The sequence below is a fragment of the Lentinula edodes genome (genome assembly GCF_021015755.1).
Source record: "Lentinula edodes strain Le(Bin) 0899 ss11 chromosome Unknown C8R40scaffold_7, whole genome shotgun sequence".
Classification (NCBI taxonomy): Eukaryota; Fungi; Basidiomycota; class Agaricomycetes; order Agaricales; family Omphalotaceae; genus Lentinula; species Lentinula edodes.
Window position 1 is genome coordinate 470,012 of NW_025764313.1, and position 14,589 is coordinate 484,600.

General features: G+C 46.0%; 6 protein-coding genes across 6 annotated transcripts; 1 reads left to right on the forward strand and 5 right to left on the reverse strand.

Annotated features, from left to right (window-relative positions):
• Positions 1-286: 286 nt before the first annotated feature.
• C8R40DRAFT_1167659 (uncharacterized protein) lies at positions 287-1,655 on the reverse strand (the record flags this gene model as incomplete). Its single annotated transcript, XM_046231058.1, has 7 exons — positions 287-357; positions 411-514; positions 591-700; positions 752-974; positions 1,029-1,117; positions 1,166-1,360; positions 1,425-1,655. 7 exons carry the CDS (start codon positions 1,653-1,655, stop codon positions 287-289), a joined length of 1,023 nt encoding a protein of 340 aa, XP_046089347.1.
• Positions 1,656-2,953: 1,298 nt separating this feature from the next.
• Positions 2,954-3,384, reverse strand: C8R40DRAFT_1038761 (uncharacterized protein; the record flags this gene model as incomplete). The annotated part of the gene is made up of 2 exons (XM_046223775.1): positions 2,954-3,169; positions 3,232-3,384. The coding sequence occupies 2 exons, from the start codon at positions 3,382-3,384 to the stop codon at positions 2,954-2,956; spliced, it is 369 nt and encodes a 122-aa protein (XP_046089348.1).
• Positions 3,385-3,574: 190 nt separating this feature from the next.
• C8R40DRAFT_1091962 (uncharacterized protein) lies at positions 3,575-5,211 on the reverse strand. Its single transcript, XM_046227529.1, has 3 exons — positions 5,097-5,211; positions 3,659-5,039; positions 3,575-3,593 (listed from the first exon to the last, which is right to left on the reverse strand). Exon 2 carries the CDS (start codon positions 4,960-4,962, stop codon positions 3,958-3,960), a length of 1,005 nt encoding a protein of 334 aa, XP_046089349.1. The 5' UTR covers positions 4,963-5,039; positions 5,097-5,211; the 3' UTR covers positions 3,575-3,593; positions 3,659-3,957.
• Positions 5,212-6,693: 1,482 nt separating this feature from the next.
• C8R40DRAFT_1038766 (uncharacterized protein) lies at positions 6,694-7,219 on the reverse strand (the record flags this gene model as incomplete). The annotated part of the gene is made up of 2 exons (XM_046223776.1): positions 6,694-6,956; positions 7,012-7,219. 2 exons carry the CDS (start codon positions 7,217-7,219, stop codon positions 6,694-6,696), a joined length of 471 nt encoding a protein of 156 aa, XP_046089350.1.
• A 419-nt stretch (positions 7,220-7,638) lies between these two features.
• C8R40DRAFT_1167663 (ribosome recycling factor domain-containing protein) lies at positions 7,639-8,560 on the forward strand (the record flags this gene model as incomplete). Its single annotated transcript, XM_046231059.1, has 4 exons — positions 7,639-8,073; positions 8,144-8,244; positions 8,306-8,444; positions 8,498-8,560. 4 exons carry the CDS (start codon positions 7,639-7,641, stop codon positions 8,558-8,560), a joined length of 738 nt encoding a protein of 245 aa, XP_046089351.1.
• Positions 8,561-8,880: 320 nt separating this feature from the next.
• C8R40DRAFT_1091990 (SNF2 family N-terminal domain-containing protein) lies at positions 8,881-14,237 on the reverse strand (the record flags this gene model as incomplete). Its single annotated transcript, XM_046227530.1, has 25 exons — positions 14,167-14,237; positions 14,015-14,086; positions 13,915-13,945; positions 13,734-13,852; positions 13,593-13,682; positions 12,405-13,525; positions 12,118-12,343; positions 12,055-12,065; positions 11,853-11,995; positions 11,735-11,799; positions 11,554-11,686; positions 11,470-11,492; positions 11,367-11,418; positions 11,134-11,307; positions 10,913-11,076; positions 10,800-10,858; positions 10,523-10,745; positions 10,363-10,468; positions 10,242-10,313; positions 9,690-10,189; positions 9,583-9,633; positions 9,197-9,532; positions 9,098-9,145; positions 8,957-9,039; positions 8,881-8,903 (listed from the first exon to the last, which is right to left on the reverse strand). Coding segments are annotated over exons 1-22 (3,715 nt in total), but the record flags the coding sequence as incomplete, so codon positions are not given.
• Positions 14,238-14,589: the final 352 nt, after the last annotated feature.

Here is a 14,589-nt window from a genome sequence, read left to right on the forward strand (position 1 = left end):
TTTCTTCTCCGCTGTCGTAATCGTCTGAAGTCGTCTACTTCAATCATTCTGGAGCTCGTTGCAGGTCAAGGCGGAAATGTATATGAGGGCTGTTTGGAAGGGGATCAACATTACACCAGGAACGGAAGGAATTGTATTACACAGAGTACATGATAGTTGTGAAATGTTACATTTAATCTTCCGTCCTTTCGAAATTAAAAAAAAGGCCTTTAAATCCTGGCCATGCATGGCAATTCTCCTACATATATATGATGTGACAGTCGCAAAAAATCGAAGTCCTTCATGTTTATACCATTCCAGCGTCTTGGATCTGTGTTTCAATGTATTCTACCAATGTTGGACTGATTTCCATCCATTCTGAGCAGAAAAAAATGAGTTTCAACAACGACACTATGATCGTGAGTACTCACCTTCGTCGGTCAACCGTTGGAGCTTTTTGACATGAGGATGTTGTGCTAATTGACTAGGGATGACCTCCTCTTTCCAGCCTAGCGCAATAAGCCTGACGGTGATGCTACAGCGATAATTAGATCCCATTGTCAGCCATTTCAACTTGATATCAGACAGTGCTCAGTGGCAGATGTACATACTCTTTGTAGCGAGTACGCCAGATTTCGAGATTTCCTTCCTTGCGTTGCTCCATCTGTCTTTCACAGCGTTCTGCATCTATACGGAGCCAGTCGTAATGGTAATCACACCACTGTATGCATGAGTGTCAGCGAAAGCATCAAAATATGGTGATGATTCTCACTTTTCGACGTTCTTCTCGCTCTTTGTTCATCCTTGCTCTCCATTGTTTGAAGGAATCTTCGTCTGTGACCATTTCCTCATACTGGGCAAGATATTTTTGAACTGTTTCAGGCATCCACCCTCCCAAAGAACCGCAAAACATGGTGGGTATGAGTGACAAAAATTCATTTTTATCAATGAATGGAGGCCGGGGTTGGAACTCGAAAGAAGTCTCTTGAAGGAAGCTTGAGAAAAAATGGGTGATAATGTACGGGATAATCAATGTTAGCATGGCGTACATTGATCTTGAGAATTGACACGCAGAGCAAACCCTCATTTGAATGTCCCAAAAGGTGTTCTGACCACTTGCGTGTGGGACTTTACAGATCTAAAGAAATTTGAGGGCATGTACTACGCATTTAGGAATCATTCTGACTTCACAATGTTTATCAAAAAGGAAGCTTGCATACGATGCCTCGTCCATGCCTTTAATGAGAGGAGGAAGCCCTGGGAGATTGGCTCGAGCAGCCGCCCAGGTCGGGGCGGAGGATTTGTGTAAGAGGAACGTCCGGAAAACGCTGGCTGAATGAAACAGATTAAGCAGGTCTTGAGGATCAAGATGGCGGAGGACCTGCAATAAGTGGCACAAGATAAGTAATTGTCTCTTACCATGGACACAATGAGGATTAGCTGACCTCGCGAACTATGTCTTCAGGCATTTCTAGCAGGTCCTGCAAGCTCTTTGGCGCATCGGTTGATTGTGCTTCAGAGCTACTACCAGCTACGGCAGAGATTGTCTCCGATGCTCGATATGTTGGGATCGCCAACTTCACGTCGGCCATGGCGCATTTCAACCTGTTACTTCGACGTTTGGGAGACGGTTCAATGTCTGAGTGCGATTTCGAGATATTCTTTCGTTTCGCCATTGTTCGCGTCGAGAATAAAACAAAGAAGACACTTACAGACTCAGAGACGCTCAGAAATATGTAGCACGTGCTCAATTACTCACGCTAAGCTCCTCCAAAAAATCAAACATTACAATATGTAGCGTAGCGATGAAAAAGAGGAGGAATGATATTCAGTTCGACTATTAGGAGAATAGCGTAGCTGTAGCTGGCACTAGTCTCTTTATTCTAATACAGTCTACCATCCCTGGCATGTAGGATGAGAATTCGCTACAGCATAGATGGTCGGGCGTCAGTAATAAGCAGTAATATCATCATATCATAGCTCATCAGAGGGTACGGCTGCAGATCCCGGTCTTTGGTGTTTACAGCGCAGCTGAAAGTTTTTCGACTTCGAATGTCTGTAGGCTTCCGGTTATTCGTACTTTTCCTAATATTACAGTGATACCTAGAGTGGAAAAACATGTTCTACTGCTAATCACAACGCCGTTTCGACCGTTCTGCCTCCTGTATTTGCGTCTTGAGGTATTCAACCAATGTTGGACCGATTTTTATCCATTCTGACAGAATGGTTGAGTGTAAGATAGTATGATACACCAGGTACGCTCACCTTGATCAGTCAACTGTTGGGGCTTCTTGACATAAGGATGCTCCGCCAATCGAGGAGGTATATCATCTTCTTTCCATCCTAGCGCAATAAGCCTACCAGTGATCCTACCGAGACGTAGAATATTATATCATTGACTCATGATGAGAAAGCGCTGAATGAGGACGAACACTGTGCATCGAGTGGAGCGTATTTTATCGATTTCTTGCTGGCGTAACTCTATCTGCCTCTTACGACGTTCTGCGCAAATATCAAGCCAGTTTCTATGTTTAAGACTCCACTGTTACATGGAAGTTAGTAAGAAGTCATAAAATGCAAAATCAGCAAAGAAATTCACATCGTCGCGTTGACCACGTTCTTCCTTCATTTTTTCCTTCCACGCCATAAAAGAATCTGTATCTGTGACCATTTCCTCATACTGTGCAAGGTAATCTTGGACGATTTCAGGCATCCATCCTGACTTGTAGTATATAGAGGGTATGAGTGATAAGAATTCCATTTTATCTATGAACGGAGGTTGAGGTTGAAATTCTAAGTAATCCTCGCGTAGAAATCTTCAATAAAATGAGTGATAGCATCGAATGAGGAAAATACAGCGTACGTTGATCCCGCGCCTCGACATGCAGAGCAGATCCTCATTTGAATGTCACCATCAATCTGTTGGTTGGGGCGTTGAACTTGACAGACCTGGATCAAAATGAGACCAGGGCCGTCACCAGGGGGACTGTCTCACCTCGCAATGTTTGTCAAAAAGCAGGCTTGCATAGGACACTTCATCCATGCCCTTGATGAGAGGGGGAAGCTCTGGGACATTGGCTCGAGCTGTGGCCCATAGCGGCGCAGACGAATCTTTCAGAAGAAACGACCGAAAACCTCGGGTAGAATTGAGGAGATTGTGTAGGTCTTGAGGACCAAGATAGCCAAGGACCTTGCAGGTGCAAGTAAGTTGCTACATAGTAAGTGACTCACTACCACACTGGGAAGGCTAACCTCATGGATTATATCTAGCGGCATCTCTGGTAAGTCCTGCAAGCTCTTCAACGCACCAACTGGTTCTGTTTTCGAATGGCTTCCAGAATCCGTAGAGACCTTTTGAGTGACCAATGGCCGAAATACTGGAAATTCACGAACGTTTGCAGCCATTGTACTTTTCAAGCGACTACTTCGACGTTTCGGAGAAGGTTCAATAGCAGAGTCGGGTTCTGGCGCGTTCTTTCGTTTCACCATTTAAAATAGCTGGAAATTGTGGTTCAGAAGGACAGGAGCCAAATTACTCATAGCCAAATTTTCACGCGGACACGTGCCTTTATTTATGTCACATTGGAACCAGGTTATACTATATGCCATATACTGTAAGTAGGCTTTGGAAACCAAGAACTATTCAGTGAATCACTGAAATATAACACACTGAATGAAGATTATGCATTATTCGGTGCAATCATTTTGAGGACCTTCATACAATAATCTGGTGATTTCTCAGATTGACACCACTCTGTTGAGCGGAATTTTTTCTCTTTCCTGAGCGAGTACCAAGTACTACATACTACTGTGTTGATTATGATATTCATACTTCTATAGGATGCTCTAGGCCTCGAGCCCTTGGTACTACGCAGCCTTGGACCATTGCCTATCCCGAAGATTCGAGCGCTCAAGCTTCAACCAAGATTCATGCATCGTTCGATCCGGAGGATTTACAGCTGCAGACGCAGACTCCTATCAAGGATCATGAAATGAGTTTCCAACTTCTTCGCGACGCTCATGTACACCCGGAGGTACCCATCCTCGTAGTCTCTTTCCTCGAAAAAACAATGCCGGAGCACCATGGCTTCCTCTGTGGATAGCAGGCTTTGAGTGAGATGGCAAATGAGTGGGAGTCGGTAAAGACCAACACCAACGAATCTCCATTTCGCCCTTGAACAGTCCTCCGGAGGCTCCAAGGGCTGGATTGTAGATGCATGAGCCAGGAGATGAAGCGGAGCTGGAATCAGTTTCTTCGAACTTGTGTGTACTATCGGCCAACGGAGGAACGTACACCAATAAGAATGGCACCTGTGAGCTCATCGCACGCAGAATGGTGGATTTTGTGAAAGGTGATTCAGAGAGAAAGACGGCTACAACAGGAGTGGATTCTTTTGAAATATTCCCTGAATCATGATCTTTTTCCAACGCCATATACCTCCAAACAACGCCTTCCAACTCCCTCACATACTTGGGCCCTATCTTTTTCTTTTCGGCTTTGCACTGGGCAATAATCCGGATGCGTTTGAATGGATAAGCGCTTGATTGTACATCGTCATTCGTGTTTGAGCTTGCCAATTGTAGAGTACTGTCTGTATCCTTTGCCCCATGTGGAAGCCACCACCAGCCATTTAAGTCCACGCCTCCATCTTCCTTACCGCCTACCCTCCGTAGGACCATGCCCAAATGGGCCTCCAGAAGGTGCAAGCACCGATTCTCGAAAGATGTCCCGCGAAAGACCGTAGATTGGATCTCTGAGGTAGACGCAAAATTTCCAGTGTATGAGCGAGTCCCAAATAGTGTATATGGAAGGGGCGGGGTGTTGGAGAATTCTTTTTTAGAATGTGATCGATACAGGGAGAGGCAACCTGTTGAACAAAATTTGGCACTATTTCTGCGCTTTATGACACCAGCACCAGTTTGCAGCACTGGTAATTTGGACGTCTTGGAGGAAGGAAGGTAGACTCTCGATGCCAAAGTCATGGGAATGCAATGTTGGAAACAGGGAAACAGGTTGGAAAACGCGTTGTTCTTAAGACAACTGACGAATTTTTCCCATCCTGAATGCTTCGTAGGGTTAGATATCATAGGCGTAGTTTTCCAAAATGAAAACATACACTTAGATCTACTGAGCTGTTAAGTACAGTGGTGTCACTGTACCAGTTGTTTTGTAATATGCAGGAGGTAACGAAGTCGTCGCTTTTAGCGCCCACCTGCGTCCCCGGCGTGAAGGTCTTGTTTGGGAATTTCTCTGATTAATTGAGAAGTCTTCCATTTACTTTCTACTACATATGTACAGTGCTCTACAAGCCCAAAGGAGTCGTTGGCTTATCTCACAGGACAGTATGCTTAAGTCCCCAACTCGAACTCCGCGTCTCATTTCCTCTCATTTCTCCTACAACTATGTAATAACCTACTCACTTTCAAACTACAGTAGCAAAGATTATGTTCTTCAAGGTAAGTATATACATGACAAAGTATACATAGAATATATAACAAGTAGTCCTAAATCAAGAGTTAGGAGTAGAACTTTGCGGGGTGTGTGGGATGTCTGTCATCAATTGCATCTCCCGCACTAGGGATGACGGAACTTTGCTTTAATTCTCGAACGAACTGTGTCGTAACCACGCCGATATAGACGGAGGTGACATAACCATGTACAGCGGAGATTTTCGTTCCAAGCTGGATTGCGACACGAATGTTGTAACCAATCTTTGTGTCCAGTATAGCGGGATTCGACAAGGTACTTACCTTCGAAGAGAAGTTGAATGCAGATTAATTATTAAAGGCGGCCGATATACCTGGTAGATTTTCAATTCTCATTGTGAACACCAATGACTGAACAGGTAAGTTGCCGTGAGCATCATCCAGCAGACAGACCCTCGTCATGATTGATTGTCGAAGTGAGATCATCCGAGTCCTTGATTGGATATATCAGTATATGATGGTGGAAGTCTCGCAAGCATCTCTTGTTGCTGTCGTTTTAAATCCTCTACAGTCCTCCTCAATTCCCTGATTTCCCTCTTCCGGGAAGAATGGGTTGAGGAAGGAGCAGAGCTGGAGGTTGCAGTAGACCCGTTATTTGCCCGTCTACTACTTCGTCCCGCCCTAGAGCTCGGCGTAGCTGTATCTACCCGTCGATTACGGGATCTGCTATTTGAGCTTGTTTCTGAAGTGGTGGTATTTTCGGCAAAGCGAACAGTAGTGGCAGGTGGTGCAAAATTGGCGTCGAGTGCAGGAGGACTGCTATAGCCTTCTGATGTCATATGGTAGCTGGATCCAGTAACACCGGTAATTATAGTGCTTGGGTATGTAACGGAAGTTTCTGATCGCTGAGGATTCAAGTTGTTTGTGGAGTGAGATTCTAGAGGTAGTCGGCGCAGAGGTTGTAAAGGGAACGGTTCTATGCGGGTCTCGTCTTGACCATAATCCCAGGACCGCGACGACGAAACGTATTGCTTTAGCATACGAGGACGGCGCTTGTAGTGGCGGTACCATAACACCAATGCGATAATCAGAATAAGGAAAATGGTTCCGCCAACAGCGGAGCCAATTATAGCGGCAACTGCGGGATGGGGCATTGCTGTCGGTGAAGGACTGGCTGAGGAAATGATAGTAGGCGATAAATCTGGTGTGCTAAGTGAGGTGCTAGGGATGCTGGCACGGCGCAGATCGATTTAATTGAGGAGCGAGGCGCAAGATTGAAGTAAGGGCTCACGTATACATCGCATAGTCAAACAGCAATGTCGAATTGACAACCGTCGATGCGGCCAGCATGACGAACATATGAGGAGCCAGGGTCAAGTTTTCCAAGGACAGCACACTGGTGTTAAACAAAAAGACATTTGACGAGTCGCTTTCATGTGTAAACGTTTGCTCGAGGGGTTGGCCATCCAGCTCAAACGTGAGATTGTAGGTCGAAGTGAGTCCTGGATTGGAGGGGTTTGGGATTATGCAGAACACATCCAGGGAAGTACCTATCATCAGACGATTTCGATTGGTTGAGCTCGTAATAGAGGTGGATCTACGTACCTGTGAAGCCGAATTGAACTGACCTTGTCTCGTCGGTCGTATGATGCGTAGTATCATACCACGATTGATTAAATGCTCGCTGAGCATCTGGATGAAATCCACACCCAGTACAGTCCGCACCCTGTGTCCAACCATTTACAGGATTGTATGTTGGGAGCGTACCAGTGACCAAGTCCCCGAATTGGTCGTCGATATACCTAGTTTCCATGTCTCCGTGAACCAGCGTAGAACTAAAGAACAGTGGATATCAAAGTCGAAAACGTCGTGGATTGAGGTCCATAATAAGGTGCAATTGAGTTCTGGAAAAGATGAATCATCGGAATCAGAGGCAACTCAGAGGCAGTATCGTCCGTAACAGCCTTGTTTCCTTATAGACGTCTAATAATTTTTGTTACCAAGTGTAAAGTGATAGTCGCCAGCCTCGTCGCTGATCCGCATACGGTAACGACATAGCCCTTCGGCTCCAGCGTCTCTAGTCGAATTCATCTCGACTCGTCGTTGAATCGCAAACACTGCACGGTGTATAAGAAGAAGGCCGAATTCGAAGCTAGCGGGAATTCATTTCACTGAGCCGTGACAATTGCCTGCCGGCAATAATTTTGAGCAACCTTCCCAGTCCCGACTTCCATGTCTCTCCGGCGTGCTGCTCTTCGCTCTTCGTCCATTCTACGCCAACACTCTTGTTTGATAGCTCACCAGAACTTTATTTCTGCTCGTAACACGAGCATATCCCCTTCCTTCCTGGTACGGACGTACGCAAAGGCAGGAAAAGGCGCGAAATCCACTGCCAACCTCGTACCAAGGTCCAAGCAGCCTATAACAGACCCCGAGGCTCAAGAAGAGTACGCCAGCGCCGAGCAGAAGATGACTGCTGCTGTGGACTGGTTTCGACGAGAATGCGCCTCAATTGCGACGCGTGCTAACGGTCGAGTCACTCCTGACCTGCTCTCCTCTGTTCGCGTCAGATTTCCCAAAGATGAACATGCGTTCAAACTCGAGGAAATTTCCACAGTGGGTGTACGGAATGCTTCAGAACTTGTGATTACTGTGTTTGAGGAAGAGGTAAGTTGGTTCCTACTTGTTGATTAGACTGCTCAAAAATAAGAACATTGACATGCCTCTTACTCAGTAGTCCCTCAAACACGTCGAGCGAGCTTTATACGACGCTAAGCTTCCTGGTTTGAGTTCGTTTCAAAAACAAGACAGCCGAACATTGAAAATTCCCGTACCCAAGTACGTTCCTTCGTCGTACAGAATTGATGACCTGTTATTGAACCGACTACCACGACAACAGACCAACGGTGGAGGCTCGTAAAGCGTTATTTGCCGCTGCTGAGCGGCAAGCCGAAGACACCCGAACACAGATACGAAGACACCACCAGGCTAGCTTGAAGAGGGGCAAGTATGAGAAGCATTCTGTCGAGTTGGACGAGGTAAGCTCCTCTTCCCGTTTCCAATTCCCCTTAACTTACCTTCCACCCGACAGTTTCAAAAACTCACCACTCGCTTCGTGAACAATGTCGACACAATTCTCAAACAGTTGAAGTAGTCGTAGCTACAGAAAATGTCATTCAAAAAATAGACTAGCCAAGTACATATCTAAGTTTAGTCTAAGTTCTGTAGACGAATAGAGCAATATGTCAAGCACAATGCCTTCTAGGCGGTTAATGTATATTAAAGATTGGTCTTCGAAATATGGAAGCAATTTAAGAGTAGAATTGAAAACAGTATACGATACGTTAGAAAGTCCAAGAAACGTTCTGCTTGAGTTGTTCATTCAGCATTGGCATTGTTGATTTCGACTTTGGCAATGTCCTTCGCTTTGCCGTTATTGAGTAGCCGACCCCAACCATCAAGGCCAAAGAGTTCTGCGAGCTGTTTGACAGTCATCCCTGTGTAGGATCAAAATTAGTAGCTGAAATCCACTCCAATCACGGAGACTTACGCCGTATTTTCTTCGCCGTTCCTTCACCGAGACTCCCATCCGCCAATATTTGCTATGGCAATATTGAACGTCAATTACAAGAGGTGTGGATATTTTCACTGACCTTTCGCTCCTGCATTACCAGCATTCTATCTTCAATAGTGCGGTCGACGACCAGACGATGGACTTTGACAGGCAAAAGTTGACCCAGTCGGTGCACACTAAGATGAAATCAGATATTGAGTTGATGAAATGATATAGCTAGACGCATACCGGTCAAAAGCCTGATCCTCAATCGCTTGGGACCAACCAAGGTCCAACGATATAACATTGTTGGCACGAGTGAGGTTGAGGCCGACTCCTAATATGGATACCGTGTCAGGTCAATTTATACGACATTGTAAGGAAGTACATACCTCCACACTTCAGCGACAAGAGCATAACTCGTGCTTTATCCTTTGACATGAACGACCGCACAGCGGCATCTCTCTTGTTGCGATTCATGTCGCCTTGGTACTTGACGTGGAGAATATGGTTCTCTGTTAGATATTGCGAAACCAACGACAAACAGGAAGTCCACTGCGAGATAACCAAAATCTAAGGAGAAAATTAGTACCCATACACTGGAGACAGTCGGGAGGACTTGCCTTTTCCTCAGGTCGATCCAAGAATAACTGGCGAATATGTTCCATCATATACTGTAGATAAGTAGTGAGACCATCGGATATGTTTTATCCTAGTACAACTGTCATACCTTCATCTTGGTCGAAGGTAAAAACCTGGGGAGGAGTTTGATCGCTTCTGGAGAAAGCTTCTTGACATTGCTCTTGCCAAAAATGACCTCCTTCTCTTCGTCTGATTCTTCCTCGTCCGAGTCAAGGATGACCCTGGCCTTACGTTTGCCGAGACACTTTTTCAGAGCCTTGCGAACTTCCTGCTCTTCTTCATCATCGTCACTTTCTACAATAAAGTCACTCATGTCATCGTCATCGTATTCGTTTTCATCGTCGGTCTCCGAAGCATCGACATCGATAAAATCGTGAAAAACCAGCGATCTTTTGACCTTGCGACTGGACCTGGAGCTGGTTACCTTTGCTCTGCCCTTACCCTTGCTGATCGTTACATCGACGTCGTCCATTTCTATGTCAGAATCTTCGCCTTGACCACCTGCCTCTTTCAATTCTTCGTCTGTTGGCATGAAGGCGGCTTGTTCGAATAGAAGTTCTTTCGATATCGGGGTACGACAGGCAGGACCTAGACGATGATTAGTGGAGCGTCCGAACAGAGTGGTTAGATCTTAACTGACATGGACGTTCCGTAACTTGATGTTCACCAACCTCGTTCGCAGGTACGACGAATGGAGCGTTGAAAACATCATCTACGAACATGAGCAGATTTCAAGAAATGGTGTATGAACAGTAACGTACGGATGCACTCTTTACAAAAACTGTGACCACAGGAGGTGATAACCGCGTTGGTAAAATTGTCGTAGCAAATTGGGCAATCATCTGTTTCGAAAGTAGCGTCCTCCGACTGGCATTGTCCAATGAACGTTATGTATATTGAATAAAAAGGAGCTGTTCGTACCTCTTTTTCAGCCCTCATTCTTTCAAGTACAGCTTCTCTGAACTTCGTCTTCAGTTTAGTAACGAATTCCTCGGAAACCAATTCCCGAGCTCTCTTCAACACTCTCCCAGCGTCGTCAAGTTCGTCGGGAGCCACAAAGGCTACGCCGTCTTCTTGAATCAAGGATGGATGCGCACAACATTGACGAAGTCGGAGGAGAAGAACTAAGACGTGATGATAATTCCTGATATAACTAGATTAATGAAGGGCTTTCCAGAGATACTTGAAGGGTACTCACTTAAGGACGGTACCTGCTCTCAAGAAGCGATTGAACTGGGTTTGCATTCTCTTTTCGACCTAAGTTTAATCTCGTGGATCAGCGTTGAAAACCTCGAAACCGACTAGACCTACCGCATCATAAATTTCGCGTTCTTCCTCCGTGAACTCTAAACGCTGAAGCGTGATTTCCTTGGTGGGCAGATCGATCAGAACTTTGCCATCCAGCTTGGAGTTCTTCTTGCGTCGAAGGACAAAGATATTGAGAATAGCTTGCAGTCGAGTGATTGCGAGTTGCGCTACGCGAGTCATGAGCGTCGAGCATAAAAAAACATCTATGTGAACTTCCGACTCACGGTTCTTTCTCTCCAGCTTGCCAACTAGGCTATGAAATTCTACAAAATCGTGCCATGGTCGAATCTGAAGGAATCTAATGTAGGGATAGGTATCGGAAAGCCCATTGATAATGGGTGTACCAGTGAGACACCAGCGATACCTCGCCTTGAGCGCGGTTACTGCACGAGACACTCCTGCAAAAACAAGGAAAACGATTAGAACCAAGAAAGTGCTCTCAAATTCGGAAACTCACTTGTTTTCTTATTTTTGATCCCCTGTGCTTCATCAAGGACGATTCGGAAAAACTAAAATGCACAGGTCAAGATTGAACAACTGTAGAAAAAGAAACAGCTCACCTCGATTTGAAAAAGCAAACCAGCTATTTAACGAGTACAATGTACATGTCAGATCGTGTATCAATAAGCAGTTTGACAGCTTGCCTTCTTGACTCTTATCTTTCTTCTGCGTATTCTCATTGACAGAATCAGACATGATGGGATCATCTTTTTGAGCCTTGGCTTTCTTTTTCTTTTTCTCTTCTTGTTCAATATCAGGCCATTCCAAGGCCATAGTCTAGATATAATGAGCAGGGAATATGTATCGATGAATGTTCGCGCATACTTGGAAGGTGGTAAGGACAACGTCATATTTAAGGAGATCCTTGGCCCGTTTCAGTTTGGAGGAACCTGGAATCAAAGAATCAAGATGAAGGTGAACACCCAACTACACAAGGACGAACCGTGATAGATCAACACTTTCAGACCGATATTAGTCTTAACCTCTATCTCCATCTTCCATTGATCAAGGAGGGCGGTAGGGGCGAGAATGAGAGTAGTCCGACGACTGTTGTCGTCCGGTCTGTTTTTCATCATCAAGGCTATCCTGAAACATCATTGTAAGTCTCATGAGTAGTCTATTCATGTTCAGAAGATCTGATTCACATTTGGACGGTCTGGCATAACGAATAGGTCAAAATGTGCGAAAGACCAATACTGTTAACTTACCTTGCCAAGGCCCATCTCATCGGCTAAACAACCACCCTTGAGGTTACTGTTCTCCTTTTCAACCATCCAAGCGACCCCGATTACTTGATGTGGCATTAATGCAACTGCCATTCCCGGCAGAGGAGTGGCTAACGTAGGGAGACCGAGCTTGTTCAAAGCCGCTTCAACGGTCGCATTATGGTCGAAACTCTCGGAATTACCAGCTTCGACCAGGAATTTGCCGATGCTAGGAAAAGACGATGGTCAGTATAGGCCGCAGTTCGGTTTGTACCTCAAATGCGACTTACTCATCCGGTTTGGCAATTGGACCCTGGAAATGATCTTTACCGCGACCACGAAAGTTGCCATCTCCATCGTAGTCATGGTCGTCTTGTACGATCGGCGCGACATTAGGAATATAAGTACCTGCAAACTGCATAGCGACCTCGTTCGCCTTGGCAGTTTCGTTCGTGCCTGCATAATCCATCTCTGCATCGCCAGATTCATCCTCGTAGCCTCCGTCGTAATTGTGAAGGATGTGACCTGGAATATATGCTGGCTGCTGAGCCTGCTTACTAGGACCTGCAACAGCATTGACCTGGAGAGGAGGAGGCACACAGGGAGGAACACCATCCGAGTTAATGGTGACCGGAAATGCAGCGAGAGGCGCAGGAACAGGTTCTGGGAGTGAATGGTTTCTCGTGGTTGAGGATGAAGCAAATAAACCTAACGGGGCATGCGCAGTCTGTGCATACCATGGAAGCGCGCTATGCCCAATTTCCCCGTCTTCACCGAAAGAATAGTGAGGTGCAACGTTGGACATAAAGGGACTCCTTTCCACCGGCAAGTGACTCCTGAACTCGCCTTGCAGAAGATCAAGGGATGTTAGTTCATCTACGTATCTCTGGATGAGCATAAGTTCGGCAGGGGTTCGCGAATCTTGACGAAGCAGCCCATCCAGAATGTCCTGCTTGAGGAAGATTTCAGCTTGCAGGTTGTCGATTTTCCCTTGAATATCATCCACGTCGAGTGCAGCATGCGGGATCACACCCGTAGGAGCAACTATGACCACATTGGTACTGACCCCCAGAGGTGCCCTCGACGTGAGCTCTGTTTTGAGCTTCTTGGCAGGAGGGAAAATAGAACCTGATGACCTCATTGGGGAGGGCAAGAAATCCAAGTTATCGGTGTCGAGGCTTGGAGAGCGTTTGCGAATACCTGGAGAAGATGATTGGGAGGCGGGAGACGGAGAAGAGTTTGAGGAGCCCTCGAATACGTCCTCCTTAGGCTCCGCCTTGACGAGGGAGAGGCGTGGCTGATGCAAGGATATGGTGTTATGAGGGGGATCAGGCGAAGACGATAGTGGGACTCGACTTGTGTTCAGGTCAACTGGTTCGTTCTTCACCAATAATCCATTTCTCGATAATGACTACATGAAGGAACGAACGCGGTCGTAAGTCAGTACATAGCAAGACTGCGGATAATTTGACTCTGACCATGGAGGAAGATATCTTGCTGTGGTCATGGGCAGTTTTGATGCGGAGGAGACGGCTCCGGCTATGTGTTGGATGTTGGGCTATATGCGCCTGAACCAAAATCAACGTCGGTATATATTAGAGCACCAAAACTAGACATACCCTGTATGCAGAGAGAGACCCTATGCCGATCTTCCTTCCGCCGTCAGAGAGTGTTGGGTTATGTTGGAGTTCGATCTGGAAGCGATCGCAGCCGTCCTCAAGACAAGTAACTTTTCCAACTGCATTGAGAAAAATAAAGAAGAGTGAGAAGGTGTAGATAGTAAACACTGCCACTACTCACATCCACGGTTTGGCTGGCTTGATAGTTCGAACTAACCGACGACATATAGGGGCGATCAGCATTCTCGCACGCGTCGAAATAAAAGCTGAAGCATACAGACCTTTGTATCGTCAGGATAGATAGCCAAATGTTTAGAGAGTTCGGTGAGATAGTCTTGAGGAATTAGGTCACGCTGCAATGTCGCGAAAGAGACCACAATGAAAAAAGTCGCGTAAGAGAGTTTTCAATTGGAAAGAGGGGTGTAACTCGTACGGAAGCATTGTCTGGAAGTCCTAGATGCATTCCCGCCAGCCTGAGTGGGATATTAGAGGTCGACATGGTGGTTGAGAGGCTACCCATTTTTGTGGGTCAAATGTTTTATAGGAGTACAGTAACTCCGCTACACGCTCAGAGGCGCGGAGTCGGGGGCAAGTGGTACGGGTCACGTGACCATCATGAACAAAACTTTTCATCAAACCACCATGACCTCGCGATGATGCGCCACTTATTACCGTAATAGGCAACTCCCCGGATGACTTTTTCAACGATCTCATTGCAAGTATTGTTCACCTATAGTCACTCTGCGCTATGATGCAACACTACTATTGGAGATATATCAATCGGCTCAATTTGGGTTTCGAAGACGCGTTTAGGATGATACTAGACTAAGAGAGTTCTAGAGCGTATCTATTCATC